Here is a 19,645-nt window from a genome sequence, read left to right as displayed (position 1 = left end):
ATTTCCCTTCAGAAAATAAAGACTAAAAAAAAGGTTTGGGTGAAACCAAGGGGAGCCGTTTTGTTTGGCAGTTTTAATACAAATTGATGATCTGTAGACTCTGATTCCACAATTGGAAACCATGACAAATGCATTGTGCTTCACTCTTCTCGACTGACCGATATTGAAGAGACATACTTTTGTTTTTCCTGCTATCTTTGAAAAGTGAGAACAAAAAACTGCCTCTCAAGGAAGAAAAATGCTTGAAAAGGTGTAAGCAATGCGTTGGTCATACACAGTACTGATGGTTTTGTGCTTTTTCTTGTACTGTATGCTAGATCAACTATTTCTGGACCACTCATGGGTGCTGGTTTTTGGTGGAAGCATGCATGCATGGTGCTAGATTGGACCTCATCCTTCCTAAATACTTGAAAAAAAAAGGCAGAAATGGTTTACTTGGTCCCAAAAAAATCTCTCAAGCAGGCAGCCAGCCAGCTACCTCTCTTCGAAGGTTAATTTCGAAGCGAGAGGTAATGTTGGTTTGTAGTATAGAAATATTCTTTACACATATTCGTTTGAAACTATTCATAAGGTGTTTTCTGTTATTTCGTTAACTATAACCATGTTTATTCAAAGATTAATGATATAAGTACCTTCTTTTTTACAACTTTATATATAATCATGTTTTAAAATAAGATATTTGTATAAGAGAAATGATATTTGCAATCGTAGAAAATGTAATAGTTGCTCAATCTTTTTTTTAAAAAGTGTGTAAATTTGAGATTCACATGATAAATTTTATTCTTTTTTAAAAAGATTGCACGGCGCTTACGCATTCTATAACTGTGTTTAACATTACTCTTTATATTAAATGATTTATTTTGATTAATTATTTTTCAAAAATATCACTCGCTTACCGTTATCTAAGGCTTCGTTTGGAACCAAAAATCATCTCAACTCATCTCAACTCATCATTACAACTTTTTCAAATCCCAATATAAAATATAATAAACAATTCAACTTTTTCAAATCTCAAAATAATAATAATAATAATAAATAATATTCTAACAATATTTTATTATCTCAACTCAACTCAATTCAACTCACTTCAACATCCAAACGTAACCTAAATCTAGTCATGAATCCATTAATACAAGCAAATCCATTATTCTACCTGCGTATATGTACGCCATCGAACCATTCATCCACTGCCACGTGATAGGCGTGAAAGCCTAAAAGAGTCTTTTTGTGTTAACCACCACTGCTGAAACTACCGAACAGTCTTACAATAGAACTACGCTCAACATTCGTGGGGTCAAAGGCCTGTCGTGAAAGGAAATAACCCCTTTACAGTAAAGTTTCTTTCTACCGGTACGAGTTTCTCCTCGTGATATTCTTATCAAGTTCATATCTTTTCCTTCTCTTTGCAAGTAAATCTCCATTCTTTCTGCAACTTGTGTGGTATGTATAAACTTCTTGAATTATTCACCGACAATAATATCATCTGTTATCATCAGCTTACGCTTGCTCCGGCCTTGTAAGTTTTGTTTTTCCATCAATCTTATTTAGGTACTTTTTAGTATTTTTCTTGTTTTTGTTTTGAGGTCAAAGGAACACTTTTTTGGGTTGATATTATGATATAAGTTTAGAATCATGGGGCTGGTTTATGTAGTTTTGATGGGCCCTAGATTTTATTCGTATTTAAGTTCTCTAGACTTATAATTTGTTGTGTAATCGTGATCATGGGAAATTTCATGTTTTTTTAGGTGTAATTTGTGAGGGGCTTGGTTGATCTGGTCGAAGATAAACTTGTCGGGCTATTTTCCTTCGATTTAACTTGAGGGTGCAAGAAACTATTAGATCATGAAGGGGTTCCTTTTGATGTAATTTGTTTTTTTTTTTTTTTTTTTGGGGCTTAGCTTTTCTTCTCGAAGATGAACTTGGACTATTTTCATTCTTGGACTATTTTCATTCTTATTATTTTGTGCCAGAAAAATATTGGGGTTATGGAGGGGACGAAAAGAACAATGTTGGGTTTGTAAGTTTGCAAAAAACTATTTTAGATGGAGATGGTCTCATGGTAGAATGGAAAGGGTTTTGTGTACTTGACAAAGAAGTTAGATGAGGTTTTCTGGAGTTGGTTTGAGTTGTATCATTCCGGAGTTTTTTTGTCCAAGTGTGCAATACCTAAGCAAATAACTTACTTGTGTATTAGGGTGTAGTGAAATAGTCAGATGCTGAGATTATGGAATATCCTGTCTGTTTGATGGAATTTTGGAGTGTAGCAGTTTTTCCAAGTGCAGAGGTAATATGTCATGGATAGAACAAATTAAGTAGCTAGACTCTGCAGCTTCTTTTATGATCCGACTTTGTGGATTAAGCTACACTAAGTACTTCTTGTGACTCATTGAAGAAACCGGCACAATGTTTATGTTCTTTTACCATTGCTGTTAGTATAGACTTCCCTTTAACATCTACACCACTCTCTCAACGGAGGTTGTCTCCTAGATATTGTAACCATTCATGTTTGCTCTGTCATCTTCTCTCATCTTTTCATTGCATTTACTTTTACTGCCAGCCACATGAGGAGAATCACTATCTCAAGGTTGCAGCAGTTGAGAATCTTTTTCATCTCACATAATCTCTTAGATGGAAAACCAGGGATTCTGTTTTACTGCTTACTTATCTTCTGCTAGTGACTAAAGTGCAGATAAAGCTCATGTATCAAAAGAAAGAGTTCTATACTCCATTTTTGTTTTCAATTGTGGCAATTAAGAAAGACATTTGCCTCTTACATTTTCTCAGAAAGTGTAAGTAAATGGTGAAGTGCTAATTTTCTTATGTTGATTTGAATTAATGGTTTTAAGATTGGTTATCCATTACACTCTCCTCTTTTCTTTTATTCTTATTTATTTTTGCACCGTTCTGGAACATAGAAAACTAGCTTCATGGATGATAGTCGTGGGAAGATAAAGGTTATACCAGATCACTTCAAAGCCTCAACAACCAGCGTGGATTCTCATCAAAACGGAACGTCATTTGTTTCTCTACCACGATCCGACAGTTCTTCAAGGTATTTCATTCTTTTGGGAAAAAACTACTAGAAACTAAACATATGATTTAAGATTTTTAATCTAGAGTCACGGGGTCCACACAGGCACACCTCTAATATGAACAGTGCACACGTGAGAGTCCCGTGACTCTAGCATTATGGTTTAATCTATTGTGATTTAGTCCTCTTTATTTTGATATAGCATAGGTCTCATAGCTGGACTCGAAAGGGTGCCACTTTCATGTTGAACTTGTTTACTGTACGAGGGATGCCATGGGGTTCTAGCACCGATGATCAGAAAAAGGTTGATTGAACGGATTTTTAGCAGTGGCCAATGGGTAAAGGTGAATTATCCATGTTTCCTGACCACCAGAATTTTGCTGATTTCAGGTTGAGCTACCTGCTGCTGAAGTAGAATCACTTAGATCACAAGTTGCTGATTTAGAAGAGAGAGAAGCTCACTTGAAAGCTCAGTAAGTATGACTTGATTCTTAGTTTGGAATATAATATTGCCAAGAAAATTAAATTTATTTGAGTTGATTATGCTGTAGAATCTTAAATTTTCTTGTTGATTTTTTGTGTCATGATTTATAACTCATAAGCTACAGTTAAACAACCTAAAGATAAAGTGCTGGCACTATGTGCTTGGGTCTTTAATTGTGAACTTTTGAGTGAAATGGATGCATGTGTAACAGCTCCTACTACAAGCAAATATTTTTCCCTTTATCTCATTTTAATTTCTAACTGTTGGCTTTTCATAGTGAAATAGACAATAGGATTACATTTTTCGGTTAGTTTCTGTAATTTTCTTTATATTGACACTGATTTTTCTTTTAACATATGCAGGCTGGAACATGTTGATGAACTTTTGCGGTCTGCTCGCCTTTCTGGTTATTTGTACATTCGTACTGTAATGACTATTTTCACTTCTTTGCATTTGTTTATACTTTTATATTTCTTACATCTCACCATCTCAATTGATGATTTGCCTGTTAATTCTACCTAACAGAGGTGGACAGCACTACCAGGAGAACCTCCCCCTTTAGATGATACTGAGGTTGATGACTGGCTTCCTCGCTTTGTTGTCCTTCATGGACTATGTCTATTCTTCTATTTATTGTCTACAGGTATTTGAATTTTAATTGGTCCCCCCCCCCCCCAAAATCTTTGTTTACTTTTCATTTTCTTGGTAGTTTTTTGTCCTTTATCTTATTATTATGAAAGTAGCATCCAGGTTTCTCTATCATACTGTTGTGCTCGATTGGCCACTATAGTTCTTGACCAACAACTGCAAGATTTGTATGTCTTAGAGTGGGGCAACCAGTCATTTACAGTATCACTGGCTAACCTTAATGGTGTAAATAAGATATATTAGCATTTGAAAACCTCCTTTTATCAGAAAACTGTTATAAGTTATTTTTAGAGAAGAATGATGGTACCCCCAAATTTTATTAATGAAGTCCTCACTTTTGGCTGAGGAATACCTTTTACATTTGAGTTCAGCCTAAAAAGACCAAACTAGTAAAACTAATGCAAATCTAGAAGAAAAATTACATGGTTATATCTAAAACCTACCAAAAGAAAATGAAAGTATGCATACAAGACTATTTACATCTACAATTGGGTAAGCCCATTCTATCAAGATTAACAAAACCAATGAGTTGCTAGGGGTGAGAATCGGGCGGTCCGGACCGGAAAAACCGACCAGACCGGCCAATTTGGTCCAGACCGGACCGAACCGGGAATGGTCCCGGTCGGTCTCGATCCGAATTTCATAGGACCGAATTCATTCGGTCTGGTCCATGGTCTAGGGGTTTTTCAGACCGGACCAAACCGAATGAAAATTAAAAAAAGATAAAAAAAAATTATAATTTATATATATTGATTATATAATTTTCATTTAACCAGTTAACCTAATCCTATCACTAACTCACTATTAAGTAATTATTAACTAATACTAATATTTATAATTTTATACTAATACAAGTATTATATTAATAGTCTAGACTCTAGACTCTAATATGGTATAAAAAAAAATACTAATAGTCTAATATAAACTATAGTTATAGTTATACTAATATAGTTATAACTTATTCTAAATCACTATAACTAATATTAGTATATTACTAATATATAGCTATACTAATCATGATTCATAATAACTAATCGCTATAAGTCTATAGTATTAATGTATTATTATATAATATATAGTATTAGTATCACTATATCATTATAATATATATATATACACACACACACGCACACTATAAGTCTATATGTAGTAGTAACAGTAACACTATAAACCAGTGAGTGATATTCAACCTTTATCCAGAACAACTTATGATTTCCTTGCTAATGAGCTCAAGGAACTTATATGCAGATCTGAGCCCTCAAGACTCCACTCTCCTATCTGATATTGTTGAAATAGGTCCTCTTCCAAGCTTTACACGAGAAGATGAGGAGACACGATATGCCTTCTATATGCTAACTAGTCAAGGACTGAGATACGAGTGCTCAAGTATTTCTAAGATTCAGGTACATCTAGTTATTTCACGAGTATGGTAATTTGCTATTTCCTTTGCCAAGTTGAGTGTTACTTAGTGACATCTGCATTCCGTTGTCCATGTGAGTTTTGTAAATGGTTTTAGGGTTGCAAACTGTTTTGTCCAATCTTTTCAGTACTTGGACAATTATTTGGCAATAGAAGTTTTTAAACCTGTATATCTCACAAGTTATTGAGGATTGACAACCGATGACCGATGGTGTGTAGAAGGTGAACAAGCTTTGAGAGAAGTTTTCTGATTTCTGTAACAGGCTGTTGCTGGGAGAATTTTAGAATATGATCTAAATTGAAACGAAAAGAGAAGAAGGAGAATGATAGAGAGACTTTAAGGACTGCATTTGTATTATTCTGAATGAATTGAATACAAAGCATAGCTTCCTATTTATAAGAAAATTACATGGAGATGCGATAAAGTCAAACAACTTGAAAATCAAATATCTTGATAAAGTAAATACTTGATAATTATGAAAATAAAAAATCTTTTAGTTTGATTAGGATAATAATCAAATCAAATTACATTTCTTCATGATAAAGTGAGAATCTATGCAGGGGAAGGGACATAGCATTTAACAGGTCTAGGGTTGCAAAACATGGGTATTTATGTTGCATACGCACAGTTTTACTTGCATCAATGTGGCTATGCTAACATTCTTTCATTTATATGATTCCTTATGCTTGTTCTTTTCTTGTAATGCTTGTTCTTGCAGGCATTTATCTTGTCTTTTAGTTTGGTTTATGTGTATACAGTTTTTTTGCAAGTATGTATGCTACCACCATCTGAGTATTACGGGAATTATACCGCGACACCTTTGGACATTAAATTTTTTTTTTTGTTCAGCCACGGGATTAGTCGGGACACTGTTCTCAGACACCCGGTGCCAATAAAAAATTAAATGGTTTTTTGTTACCGATCAGGAAAGAACTCTGCTAATACTTATTCTCTCAGTTTTCTTAGATATTGAATTGTGGATTACCTACTACAGCATTGTGGCATCTGGAAAATCTCACTTGAATGAACTTATTCTTCTGATAATCATTTTTTTCCTAATTTGAATTTACTTCCTGCCTCTTTTTCAAGGTGGACTCTTGGTTGTCAGCATTAAGAAGTGACTGCAAAGTGGGTTCTGATGCAACAGTTCCAAATGGTTCAAGTCAGATTTAACATCATTTACGCATTTGAACCAGTAAGTTGTACAAAGATAGAAATTAAATTTATACCTTGAAATCTATCAATCACTTTTCTGTACATAAGATGCACCTTTTTTTTTTTTTTTTTTGGTATGAAAGATACGGTCTATTTGAATAACATAGAATGTTTTATTTCTGATTGAATTTAGACTGACTAATAACTTCATTGACCTTGCACCTGGCCTTTTCCCATGTAATAAATTGTAAAGGTCTTATATGCTAAGTTTTCATTCAAAACTTAATGTAAACGGCATAAGGAATTGGAAAGGCACTTGGTGATGATTCTCAGGTCTTCGGTTTTGGAGCACTTTGAGAGGAGATGTTTGGTTCCTTTTTTTTTATTGTCCTTATCTCTTTGCATGGTTTTACATAGAAGCTTTTGTATATATTGAAATATCAAGCAAAAGGAATCGGTGGAGAAGAATAGTTCACACATGATCCGAGTGTCCTTACAAGCAAATCCGGCTTTGGGACAAATTGCTTCTTTAGAATATTTTCTGATTAACCCTACAAATCGTCCACTATTTACTAACGGTTACGATTACTCCCTCTTTTTTACCTTTTTGTATTCAATTGTTGCTATTATTTCCTCATCACAAGAAAGGTCGTGCAAGAACTTGATCAGAACACCGAAATATTCTAATCACAAATGGATTATACAAAAACAATCTCACAAATTGATGTGGTTTGATGTGATTTGTCATATTATAAATATACATTTATTGTAAAGTAGATCTAACGGATTAGATGAATCCGCATAATCAGTTTACACAATAATGTATTCGAGATGAGCAAGCTTTTTATCGGTATATGCTCCAGCTTTTCCATTTCTTCTTATTTGATGAAGAAAATGATAATGGCAACTGTAGAATCATGGTTAAAGCTAATGTTGAGATGGGAAACAATTCCATGCCATTTAAAAACTTGATGCAAAAAAGTGAGATTGATTGCATCTTTATAAAAGTGTATTACTGTTGAAGAGAACTTCCAAACTAGACTTGTGACCAAAGAATTCCTTTGTTCTCTTTGTGGGAATGCAAAACAACATGAAGAAGAGGCGCTTGTGCACAGCTCGAACCAAAAAGGAATCATCACCATAAGTTAAAGCTAATCTCAAGCTTAACAAGCACGTTGTAGTTTTTGTCTTTTGTTTCATATTTATTTCTGTGCGTATTGGACAACAGGTTCTCAGCATAATGCTTTTTACATACCACGTGAATCACGATGCATGTCTCCTTTTGAAGTAGAGCCACACTCACGGAACAAACAAAAAAAAAAAACATTCTTGATTATTATTTTTTAACCAAATTATTAGGATCTTATTTTTTTTATCATCTTATTATTTTAATCTCGAATATGACTTGAGATGTCTTGAGATGAGCTGAGATTGATTGTGAATAATAATGAGATGAGTTATGAATAATTATGAGATTTGTGAGTTAAAATTGTTGAATAGTAATAAATAGTAATGAGATGAGTTGAAATGAGTTGAGATAAGCTGAGATGACTTGCGAATCCAAACATCTCCTTAGTATACAAATCTCATGCATTACTTTTTTTGAAAAAAGTACAAATTATTATAAAAATCATTTCCCTTTGATAATGTCAAACTCAATCCATGGTCACATGAAAAGGTGCTTTTTGTTTACGCCAGCTAGTACTAAAGTTTACTTGTACATAGAAAAGGCGAAGCTTCCTGATTCTATTACAATTTCACAACATTAGAAGAAAGAGAAGAAGTTTCCTCCCATTTGGAATATAACATAAGCAAAATCCCCTTACCATTTCTTTTTTATCTTTTCTATTTTAGAATTTAATTTTTCAGTTAAGTACGCAACTAATCATTGAGTTTTGTAAGCTTATCTTTTTTTTTTTTTTTAATCAGGTTTTTATTGCATTGTTTAACAAATATTTGAACCGACATGCCCGCAAATAATATAATATTTTTAAAAAAAATATCATATAAAACCTAAATAATAATTTTAAGAATTTAAAAATAAAATGAAAATTTTTAAAATCTGAAAAAAATTTATGCTATAAAATAAATTATTCCTTATTTTTTTGTTATTTTTTTTAATTTATAATATTTTTAAAAAAATTATTCTTATCAATCACTATTTTATCTTTTTACACTTTATATTTTATTAAAAATAATTAAAAAATACCCTAATCCTATAAAGCACTCTAATATTTTATCATAAAACACGTCATCACAGCTAAAGGAAGGGACGCAATTGCCAAGACCCAAAAAAGCCAAACGGTAGTTAAGATCGGTTTCGGACTTTCGGGTAGGGTTTGACGTGGCCACTCAATTAGAGAACTCAATCTCTCCATCTCTCTCTACCTCGCTCTCTCACAGTCATTCGTCACTGCCTCTCTTATCATTTCAGCATTGCACTTTGCGTTTCACTCGTCACAGCTCTCGAAAACAATTCCCATTCCTCCAAACCATTATTCAGTGTACCGAAAATGACCACTCAGATTTTCCGATCTGCTTCCAGAGCCTCCAGGTCACTCCTCCCTGCCTCTAAAGGCTCTCGTTTCTACTCCGGTAATATTTCTTGGCTTCCATTCTGCTTTTTCAGTCCATATTTCACGTTGTCATGAATCTCCGATCTTTCTTTCCTTTTGTCTTTCGTATAGTTCTGTCGCCGAGTATTTCTTTGAGTTGTTTCTTTTTTCCTACAATTCTTGAGCTTAATCTCCCATCTCTGGACCAATTATCAGTTTGTTTGGATGGAGAGTCTACCTTTAAAAACTTTTGCTAAAAAAGTCGTTAAGAAAAATCCTACTTGAATGTGCTTATTTTGCGGATGTTTATTATCATTTTCTGGAAAGAAAAGGATTCAAATTCAGAAATTGATTTCCCCGCTTAAATAAATTGGTCCCGTATTCAAAAAGAGTCAAAGACTATCAAAACAAAACTGCTATAAGCACGCTTACTTTCTTTCTTTGGTTTGTTCATGTTTTTCGTTCCTCTCGCTATTTGCGTAGTTTTTCCCGTCTTTGTGTTTGCACGATTTCTCTTTGGCGATTCTGAGTTGTATCGTATTCGCAGAAGGACGAGCCGCAGCTGCCGCTGCTGCAGTGTCATCGAGAGAAACAGTCCCGTTTCTAGCTTCATATTACAGGAGGGCCGGTTCTGAGAGTACATCTAGAGGATGGATTTCAGGAGCCCTTGCTATTCCTGCAGCAGGTTCGGACAAAAAACGCCCGTCTTCTCTCTAATTTTCGACGCTTTAGTCTGATGATACGGTTTTGACGAGATATTTGTTGGGAATTCCGCACGTCATTTGGTTATTTTCTCAGGCGAGGTTTGAATAGTGCGTTGAGTTAAAGAGATGAATTGTTTATTACATTTTGCGTGAGAATATGATAAAGTTATAATGAGTTGAGATGAGTTTAAGATATTTTTGTATCCAAACCGGGCCTTATTATTGGCTTGATTTCAAAATTTAATTCAAAATTCAATTATGACCGCTATTGTCCTCTAGCGAGACCCGTTAACTGGTAAGCATAGTCTCTACCTTTTGACAGTATCCGACAATTTAAGGAGTGTGGTAACAGGATACTGTTCTTTTGGTCACATGATATTAAGAGAACTTTGCTCCTCTTTTTCCAATTTCTGATTATGATTTTTCTGTGTTTGTTTTTATTTTTTTTTATAATTGTAGCTTTCATGCTCCAGGAGCAGGAGGCACATGCTGCAGAGGTACTTCAATGACCTGTTTATTACATATCTATTTCACTGTTACCTCTACATGTGGTGCTCAAATTATGTTCTATTCTCTATTCAGCTAGAGCGTACTTTCATTGCTATCAAGCCTGATGGAGTGCAAAGAGGACTGGTGAGATGCCATAGACTTCTTGTATACTGATTCAAACAAAAAAACAAAAAGATACCATAGAGTCAGCGACTTCTTGCATCTTTTTTATGTTAACCTGTTTGGACTGCATAAATGGAACTTTGCCATTGATAATGGTTTCTATATTTCTACTCTCTATATCTCTATATACCAAGATATTTATCTGATATTTATAATTTGGGAACTGGACATTGATCTTATCTGATATTTATCTTTGTATACCAGATTTCAGAAATCATATCTCGTTTTGAGCGGAAAGGGTTTAAGCTCGTGGCCATTAAAATAGTGATTCCTTCGAAGGACTTTGCACAAAAGCATTATCACGATCTGAAGGAAAGACCTTTCTTCAATGGCCTTTGCAACTTCCTTAGCTCTGGCCCTGTTCTTGCAATGGTTCGAAGAACTATAACTCTCGTCTTATTAACTAAAACAGCTTTTGAGCTAGCTAAACTTAATACTTCTGAGTCTCTCTACAGGTCTGGGAAGGAGAGGGAGTGATTAAGTATGGTCGAAAGCTAATTGGAGCTACGGATCCACAGAAATCAGAACCTGGAACCATCAGAGGGGATCTAGCAGTTGTTGTTGGAAGGTATTGGTTCGAATGATATGCAGATTTGGGTTCCTTCTTCAGTCTTTCACATCTTGATTGTTTACTTCACCCTATGACCTATCTGCAATCTCTTTTTTTCACTTCTAATTTACATTGAAGTTACAAAGTTATAACTTTGAAGTAGCACAGAACCTAATGAGGCCCTTGTTTTGCCAGAAAAAGAATCACGACCCTGGTTACAGTTCTGCTTTTGCTTTCTACATGCATACAGTGTTCATTGCTTTGTTATCACGATCCGACTGTAGTTAATTAGGACAAAAAAAGCTCAAAAAGAAAATTGACCCGACTGTTGTTTGCCGTGTAGAAACATCATCCATGGGAGTGATGGTCCAGAGACTGCCAAGGATGAAATCAATTTGTGGTTCAAACCAGAAGAGTTGGTTAGCTACACAAGCAACGCAGAGAAGTGGATCTATGGAGAGAACTGATGCTTATTTTTTGCCTTCCTTTACTAGTGAGTTGGGTTCCAAGCTAAGAGTGGGGGGTTGAAGCACAATCTTTAGAATAAAAATGTCTTTTGCTGAGGTGAGTGATATCGTCATTTGCCACAAATACAATTGGCTGATCTGAATTTTTAGCAATAATTAGTTCCACCTCTTGTCATTGGACTCCAATTATCAAATATAGTGTTATTTATGCATTCATTCAAATGCAAGTTACAAACAGCATCGATGCAGTATTTATGTAAGTTACAATATTAACTCGAGCATTCTTAGGCGCGGTTTGAATAATGAGATGAGATAAGATGGTTTTAGTTAAAAGTTGAATAAAATATTATTTTTTAATATTATTATTATTTTGATATTTTAAAAAATTGAATTATTTATTATATTTTATAAAAATTTAAAAAAATCATAATAAGAAAATAAGATAAAATATTTTTACTATCTAAACAGAGCCAAAACTTATATCTTTTATATTTTAATTAGGCTTTTTGTATTTGAAGTTTTTTGGACTCCTAAGGGTGAGTTTGGATCTTAAATTCATCTCAACTTATCATTACAACTTTTTTAAATCTCAATACAAAATATAATAAATAATTTAATTTTTTTAAATTTTAAAATAATAATAATATTAAAAAATAATATTCTAATAATATTTTATCATCTTAATTCAACTCATTTCAACACACCTAAGCTACACGGGGTAGGGATAATTGTCCAAATATCTCTGGAAACGTGTATCCATAAAAGCTTCAAATATCTTTAGAGTTTTGTGAAAAGTGACTTTTTAGCCGTCTTTAATTGGTAAAAACACTTTATATAAAATTACCAACCTACATCTTTTCCTTAAAAATAATTTTTAAAGAGATTCAAACGGAACAACAAGCAAGTACTTCAATTGTAAACTTCACAGGTGCAAAATTCTTTGGAGCCACAATTCTTGACGAAGTCAGTGACTTACTCAGTTCCGTATATGAAAAACTTTTGAGAGTGTGATGTACGGAATCGAAATTTTTAATTATAGAACAGAAAAGCCACCTCGTCACTGCAGTCGGATTGGTTTCTTTAACATCAACAAGTGAATTTGAGTCAAATTGTAGTAGAGTATGAACACTAGTTTGTCTTGTCAAGTTGAATTTCATCATTCTAACTCGAATTGTGATTATAGGAAATATAAGGTAGTTGTAATTATCAAATTCATCATAACCGTAATGATGTTCATTTCTATGCTATCACATGGATGAAAATGCTCATTAATATTTTTATTCAAGTACTTTTTTTATAATTTTAAATCATAAAATTACTTTGTGAATTCTCTAGTCCATATGCAGTATGAATTCTCATTGTAATTTAGATAATAATAATAATAATAAAAGTTAATATGGTTAATTGCAAAATAAGTACTTGAATAATAACGTTTTTGTATTTCGAGACTGTAGTTTTCGACTTTTGCAAAATTAATGGGAGGCCACATGGTATTAATATCCACATCAATCGATTAAAGGTTAACACATGATATATTGATATCACATAATAACTATGCTGTAATTCTTTTATGGAGATAATATTACGAATTTATAGAAATTTATATAAAAAATTTATAAAAACTATAAGCTAAAATCTCAAATTAGAAAAAAAAAAAAAGATGAAAATTTAAATAATAATCTTACAATTAACTCAAAATATAATATAAAGTATTATTAAGAAATGCTACTCATCATTTCTACACCATACACCAATATGTAATTTATCATTTTTATTATTATATTTAAGCACACATAATGTTTACTAATCACATGAATCTATTTAAATAGAATGATAAAAATGACAAATTATATGTTAGTGTGTGGTGTGAGAATGATAATTAAAATTTTTCAATATTCTTATAGAAATGTTACTTATCATTCCATACCACACATCGACATGTAATTTATTATTCTATTTAAATATATATTTATATATATATATGTGTGTTTAAATATATACTACACATATATCAATATATATATTTAAATAAAAAAATAAAAATAATAAATCATATAAGTATATAAACCAGAATTTTTCATATTCTTATGGTCACGCGTTATCCGCGACCTATCCAGCGAAGCGGACTCCAAACCAAATTATAAAATACGGTTAAGTCACGAGAAATCATTTTATTTTCGCCTTTTGAAATCCGACTCTCGCTCACACCGCAATCCGCATCATACAAATACGCGGTTTCGCTGCATACATACGAACAGTATCTTCTTCTCGAAGCATCTGTGTTTTCGCGACACTCAGGAGTTATCGGCGTTCTCGAAACCAAGCCCTATATTTCGCTTGGCATCTCCTTCATCGATCAGGATTTCCTTTGGACTTCTGCTCTCAAAGAGGTGGGTTAGTTTTTTATGTTTCTCTTTTTGTTTTTGCCATAATTGCACGTGCAAATTATCTATTTGCTTGGTGAGAAAACGTGGGATCAAGATGTTAAAGTTCTAATCTTGACTTAGCATTCGCATGGAACATTCAATTCAGCGTATCTAGATTGTTTAGGTTTGGCTGCAGTGGAGCGTTAGGTTCTCTATGGTTGAAAAGCGGGGCAAATTGTATGAGATTCGAGTATATTGCTTGTTTTATATGATCTTTTTTTTAATTAATTTAATTGGTGCTTAATTTTTAGGCTTAATCAGTATTTAGATACTCGAGAAATATTCTCGGTTTTTACAAGTCAATAATTGATAATTTTGATAATTGGTTAAAATGGCTATTTTTTATAGGCAAAGAAGGATTAAAACAGCTATTCTGCTTGGTTTAATTGAAACGTTATGATGAATTTTCTATGTACCTTATGGTTAATATTTGTGGAGATAATTTATTGTTTTTGAATGAGAGAGTCTGAAAGGGGGATTTTTTTTTTTTTTGGGCTTTGGTTTATGTGATCTCCATTAATATTTCATTTAATTTATTGGCTATTTGTTAATATGATTGCCACATTACTTTGATTTGTTAGTTTATCTTTTGTGACTGAGCTGCATACTCTCTTTCAGATGGCTGCTAAACCTCTTACAACGGAGGCAATTGCTCTTACAGAGAAGAAAATGGATATGGCATTAGAAGACATTATCAAAATGTCTAAAAACACCAAAACTAAGGCTAAGAAGCCACGAAGGGTTCCAGTAAGATTTACACGCTATGAAGTGTGCTTACCAACTCATGATTTTATGGTCATTAAAGCTGTATGTATTTGGTTGTTTTTGTGATATATGAATGATATGTCCATGCAGAACAAGAGTCAGAGATCTTCAAATACTCTTGCTCAGGATAAATATATGAAGGTGAAACGTTTTATGGACACAAGATCCTCCCTTAGACAGGTCTGCGACAGCCAACAGTTGCTGCTAAATTGCATTACTTGCTCATGTTTACGCATGCTATTTGCGATCTCATGTTTCTTTGTCTAAATTAAATATGGTAAGCAGGGGGTCTTGGCACAGAGAAGGTCGAATTTCCAGGGGAACCATTTTCCTCTGGCAATTGAGGTTGCACGGAAGGCTGCAGCTGCTACGCTTCGTAATAGAAATTTCAGTCGTAACAGGGTGGCTAATTGGAACAAATCAAGGTCTTTCATCTGACAGTTCTATTTATTTCTTCCATATACAAATTGGATTTTTTGGGTAGTATGGTTTGAACCTCAATTCTGGTGTTGGTAGCCACAATTACCATCTAATGGCATTATTTAATTGTGGAATTGTTCCAGGTAATTGGGTAAATCATGATTCTTCTGTAGTATTGATCAGCTTCCCATTAATGTTTACCAAATCAAATAGTGTCATGGAAGTCCTGCAAATGATTTGTTTCAGTGGGAATCAGCCAATTTGGGAATATTTTCAACTGTTGATGGCTTCTGTCATGCCAGCCTTTATAGCTGGCTTGCATCATAACCTTTGTTTATGTGGTGCGCAAAGGAAGTTGTAGTTGAGTAGTGCATGTCTAATTTGATTTTGGATATGCTTGTTCGAAAATCGGAGGTTTGTTATTTGGATTGGCTGTTGAAGCAGTGGATTATAAGTGATAAAAAGGGACATGACTGGATGAAGATGGGTTGATGAAAATGTGAAATCAAGTGTGATATGGAAGTTCACGCAACTGTATTATGCGAAGAAAGCTATCACATTTGCACTGACAAGTTAACATTCTGCATTTTAAGTGGCTCATTGCTTCAAAAAATTTACATGATTTGTGGCGTTGTGGATGTTTTCTAGTAATTGAATTCAATGCAGCAGTCTCTATCTTTCTATAGCCTATCCGAAGCTTTCAGTCATCTCGTCGCATGTATTGGTATTCTTCCATATGATCCATGGCAAGACCTGCTGCTTTTCCTTGATCTGTCATTGTTCATTCTTGAGGTGTGATAGGTTGTGCTGGTCCATACATTTTGCTCTGGTCCTCCATCCCTGAAGCATTGTTGGCCTTCATACACTGATAATTTTTCTTGGAAGATACTGCTGTGGGATCGACACCCTTCAGTCTTAAGGCCTCTTAATCTGGAGATTTCTGCATTTTGGAACTTGTCTGGGTTTTCTAGTCCATTGGACTGACACCTCATCTCCGCTTTTCTTGTTCTTTCTTGCCAGCTACTTGGGTGATTGGGTTGTCATCTGTTTTGTCCCATGGGATGCAACTAAAATGGATATTTATGGGTCAACTAAACACAAGTCACGTGTTTCAGGTTTTTGTAGAGTGAATTTCCCGCTTGGGATATTGGGAGTTTGGATAGCTGAATGTCAAGGAGTAGAGTTGTGCTCATGTTATTTATTTTCAAATTCTTTAGTGGTTGGCAGCTGTGTTGGCAATGTAGTTTTGTTTTATCCTAGTTTTACTAGGTGTGGAAATTGGATACTCATTGTTCGGCAATAGTTACCGTGAGTGATGCAAACAAAGAGTTTTCAAGATATCAGATTTGGACGTTCCTCAGCAGAGTCTTCTATTTATTGAACTAAATGCTGAACGAGCCACTGTGGTTTTTCAAGTCCTGCTTCCTTGTGATTGTTTTACTTTTCCTTTCCGCTTGACCATTGTGTGAGGTCTGAACTCTAGATCGTGCCCTTATTGGTAAGGGCTGTTGTATAGAAGAATTGGTACTGCAGGTGTCACTTTCTTGAAGCGACTACTTTTTTCTGAAATGGTTTGTATTAGCATTCTGTTAGTTGGCTATAAGACATGATGGTAAGTCACTAGACTCAATTGAGTGAACATAAATCTGAGGGTGGTGGTATAATTATTAATCATCCGTATTTGGTACAGTGCGTTCTGAATTCTACCTCGTTGGTATTGCCTCATGATGATATGTCCTGTTTAAGCTATCCAATCATTATTTCTATCTCTCGGTGCAGGGGTGGTGCTCCAGTGGTCCCCAGGAGGGCTCCAAATGGAGGCTCTTCTGCTAAGGTATTCTTTTATGATGCTGCCTAGGACTTCCTCTCCTTGAAAGTGATTTATATGACATTGTTAAGTAGGATTAGCAAGCGTTAGTTGTTGTACTACACTGAAGAAAAGAAGAAAAGCTAAATATTCTTTATTTCCATTGTTTGGCATACAGGAGAATGATTATTGTAGGTGGTCTTCCAATACTTCGTTTTCTAAGTAAATGATATTTGGGGAGAGAACATAATAATACCTTTTCTTTCATATCATCCCACTTAAGCCAATAAAGATATAATATAACCTTATATTATCAACAAGAAGGATGTTAGTGGCTTCTTTGGAGTAGTTATACATTTTTACGATGTAATGGATTTTGCAAGGACTCAGGTCATTCATCTGAGTGCTATGTGGCTATTAATCTCACCGTTCATCATGCTATGCAAAGTCTTTTGTGTTGACGAGATTTATATGTTGTATGTGCAGTCACAGCTCATGCAGCCGCAGGAGGGAAATGCAGCACCGAAGCAGAGGTCTACGCTGGACTCACTGTTTGCAAACATGAAGGAGCAAAGGATGAAGATCATGTCACAGCAGAACAATGTTGCACAACGTAACGGTGGTGCCCTGCGAAGACCCCCATGGGCAAGAGGCCAAGGGAGCAACTAATTCAAATTACTTTGACAGCTGGAACGGATATCTTGCTGTGAAAAGACAAGTCATGGTGGTCATGTATACTGGGTCTGCCTGCACGTCCAGTTGATCCGAGTTGGAATAGCCGAGAGTGCCCGAGTGCAGAATCTAGGGCCGTCCTCTTTTTCAATTTCTTGTACTACCATTTCCTATAACATCTTGACGATGGGTGATTTGTAATTCCTTTTGGGCTTGCCTTGCACTGTTAATGTATATCACTTTTTAACGGAATGTGGATCCTTTGCTTGATTTCATTGCCGTCTCTCTCTTTTGAATATAAGATTTTGGCCTGTTCGTTTTGACCGTTTGCAGTCTATTTCTCTGTGTCGTTTGCCTGGGTTTGATAGATCCAGTAGGTGATAGCCCCGTTACCTTTCCAGTGTTAAATAGGTTTAGAAACTGCACGATGAAAGAAGGAACCATGTTCAATGGAAATTCTGCTTCCAAGGATGCTGCACTTCTTGAGAGTTTGCCTTGTAAAGGTGAGTTGGGAACTCTCTCAATCCTTTAAGATGTGTTTAGATGTTGAGTTGAGCTAAGGATGCACATTTAAGCCATTTACCCAACCCAAAGCTTACTTACGAATTACCCGAGCCAAATTACCCGACCCGAAAGTAAACGGGTGTGAAACGGAAGAATTCTATTTGGCTTCCGAAATCACTCTGTTAAATCGGTTAATATCTGCTAACCGTATTTATTGTAAAAACATCATTTTTGTTTTCTTTTATCAATGACTTTCTTCCAGACTCGGGTACTTCCAGCTTCCTTCAGCAATCTCAAGCTCTCAACAGTCAGCATTTCTTTCTCACTTTGTTTCTCAAACACTCTCCTCTTAGAAGTTTAGAACTTAGTTGGCAGCCCTCTCGCACTCTGCCCTCAGTCTCACTCTCGGTCTCTCAATCTCTCTCTCGAACATCCACTCGGGCATTTCAGCATTTCTTTCTCACTCTCAGTCTCTCAGACACTCTCTCCTCATAACTCAACCCTCTCGCACTCTGCGCTCTCACTCTCGGTGTCTCAATCTCTCTCTTGGACAGAAGCTATGGATGATTTGAACCGTTATGGTTCTTCAGTTTGGGTTGATTTTGGTTGTTGAACTTTTGGGTATTATGGGTTTTCTATTTTCTTCGTGATTCTCTGCTTTCTATTTCGTGGCTGAGTAGAAGGGAGAAGAAAAACGTCAACATATTTTATAGAGACCGTTCATCTATAAACTAAAAGGAAGCATGTAATAACACAGAATGTGTGATAATATAGATTCACTGCATCAACCTAAATGATATTTGGTTGTTGTTCAAGAGATCAGTGATCTGCATTTAGGATTTGATTGATATAATTGTCATGGATGTTCTTATTCCCAGTTTGTTGATATATATTGATATATATATATATATATTAATGATGCTTTATTTATCTCAAATTGCATTTATGGAGCCTAATGCTATTATGTCTTCGTCAGGGTCTGAATCAATCCCTAGTATAATTCATTTGGATAGCTCTTTCCCTGCAACTACTCATTCTCATGTTCGCCCTCCTATCAAAAGATCTCAGGGTAGATCAGATGTATGGCTTCATTTTTTTAAGATTGAGAATGAAGATTCCAATGACCAAAGAGCAGCATGCAATTATTGTGGTAAAACTTTATTATATCATTCTAAAAAATAAGGAACTTCATCCTTGAGATATTATATTGACACATGTAATGCCTTTATTGAGACTAGGATTGGAAGAGATAACCCCTAATAAAAAACGACCGGACCTAGGAGGGATGGGGTGAATAGTACATCTATCAGTCTTAGTTTTAGAATTGCCAAGTATAATGAGTAGAAAATAAGGTTGGCGGTAGCT

General features: G+C 34.7%; 2 protein-coding genes across 2 annotated transcripts; both read left to right on the top strand.

The window, feature by feature from the left end:
- The first annotated feature begins 1,907 nt into the window (after positions 1 to 1,907).
- On the top strand, positions 1,908 to 11,923 carry LOC108987139 (nucleoside diphosphate kinase IV, chloroplastic/mitochondrial-like). Its single transcript, XM_035687505.1, has 16 exons — positions 1,908 to 2,789; positions 2,916 to 3,052; positions 3,239 to 3,335; positions 3,422 to 3,504; positions 3,878 to 3,941; positions 4,041 to 4,158; positions 5,412 to 5,566; positions 6,673 to 6,715; positions 8,511 to 8,521; positions 9,264 to 9,333; positions 9,841 to 9,978; positions 10,457 to 10,494; positions 10,580 to 10,630; positions 10,874 to 11,041; positions 11,125 to 11,237; positions 11,563 to 11,923. The coding sequence occupies exons 2-16, from the start codon at positions 2,928 to 2,930 to the stop codon at positions 11,684 to 11,686; spliced, it is 1,398 nt and encodes a 465-aa protein (XP_035543398.1). The 5' UTR covers positions 1,908 to 2,789; positions 2,916 to 2,927; the 3' UTR covers positions 11,687 to 11,923.
- Positions 11,924 to 13,860: 1,937 nt separating this feature from the next.
- On the top strand, positions 13,861 to 18,096 carry LOC108987142. The gene is made up of 6 exons (XM_035687503.1): positions 13,861 to 14,076; positions 14,731 to 14,859; positions 14,968 to 15,057; positions 15,163 to 15,302; positions 17,077 to 17,131; positions 17,591 to 18,096. The coding sequence occupies exons 2-6, from the start codon at positions 14,731 to 14,733 to the stop codon at positions 17,771 to 17,773; spliced, it is 597 nt and encodes a 198-aa protein (XP_035543396.1). The 5' UTR covers positions 13,861 to 14,076; the 3' UTR covers positions 17,774 to 18,096.
- Positions 18,097 to 19,645: the final 1,549 nt, after the last annotated feature.

This window comes from Juglans regia, chromosome 2 (assembly GCF_001411555.2).
Source record: "Juglans regia cultivar Chandler chromosome 2, Walnut 2.0, whole genome shotgun sequence".
Classification (NCBI taxonomy): domain Eukaryota; kingdom Viridiplantae; phylum Streptophyta; class Magnoliopsida; order Fagales; family Juglandaceae; genus Juglans; species Juglans regia.
The sequence above is the reverse complement of the archived record's forward strand: the minus strand, read 5'-3'. Positions and strand labels throughout refer to the sequence as shown.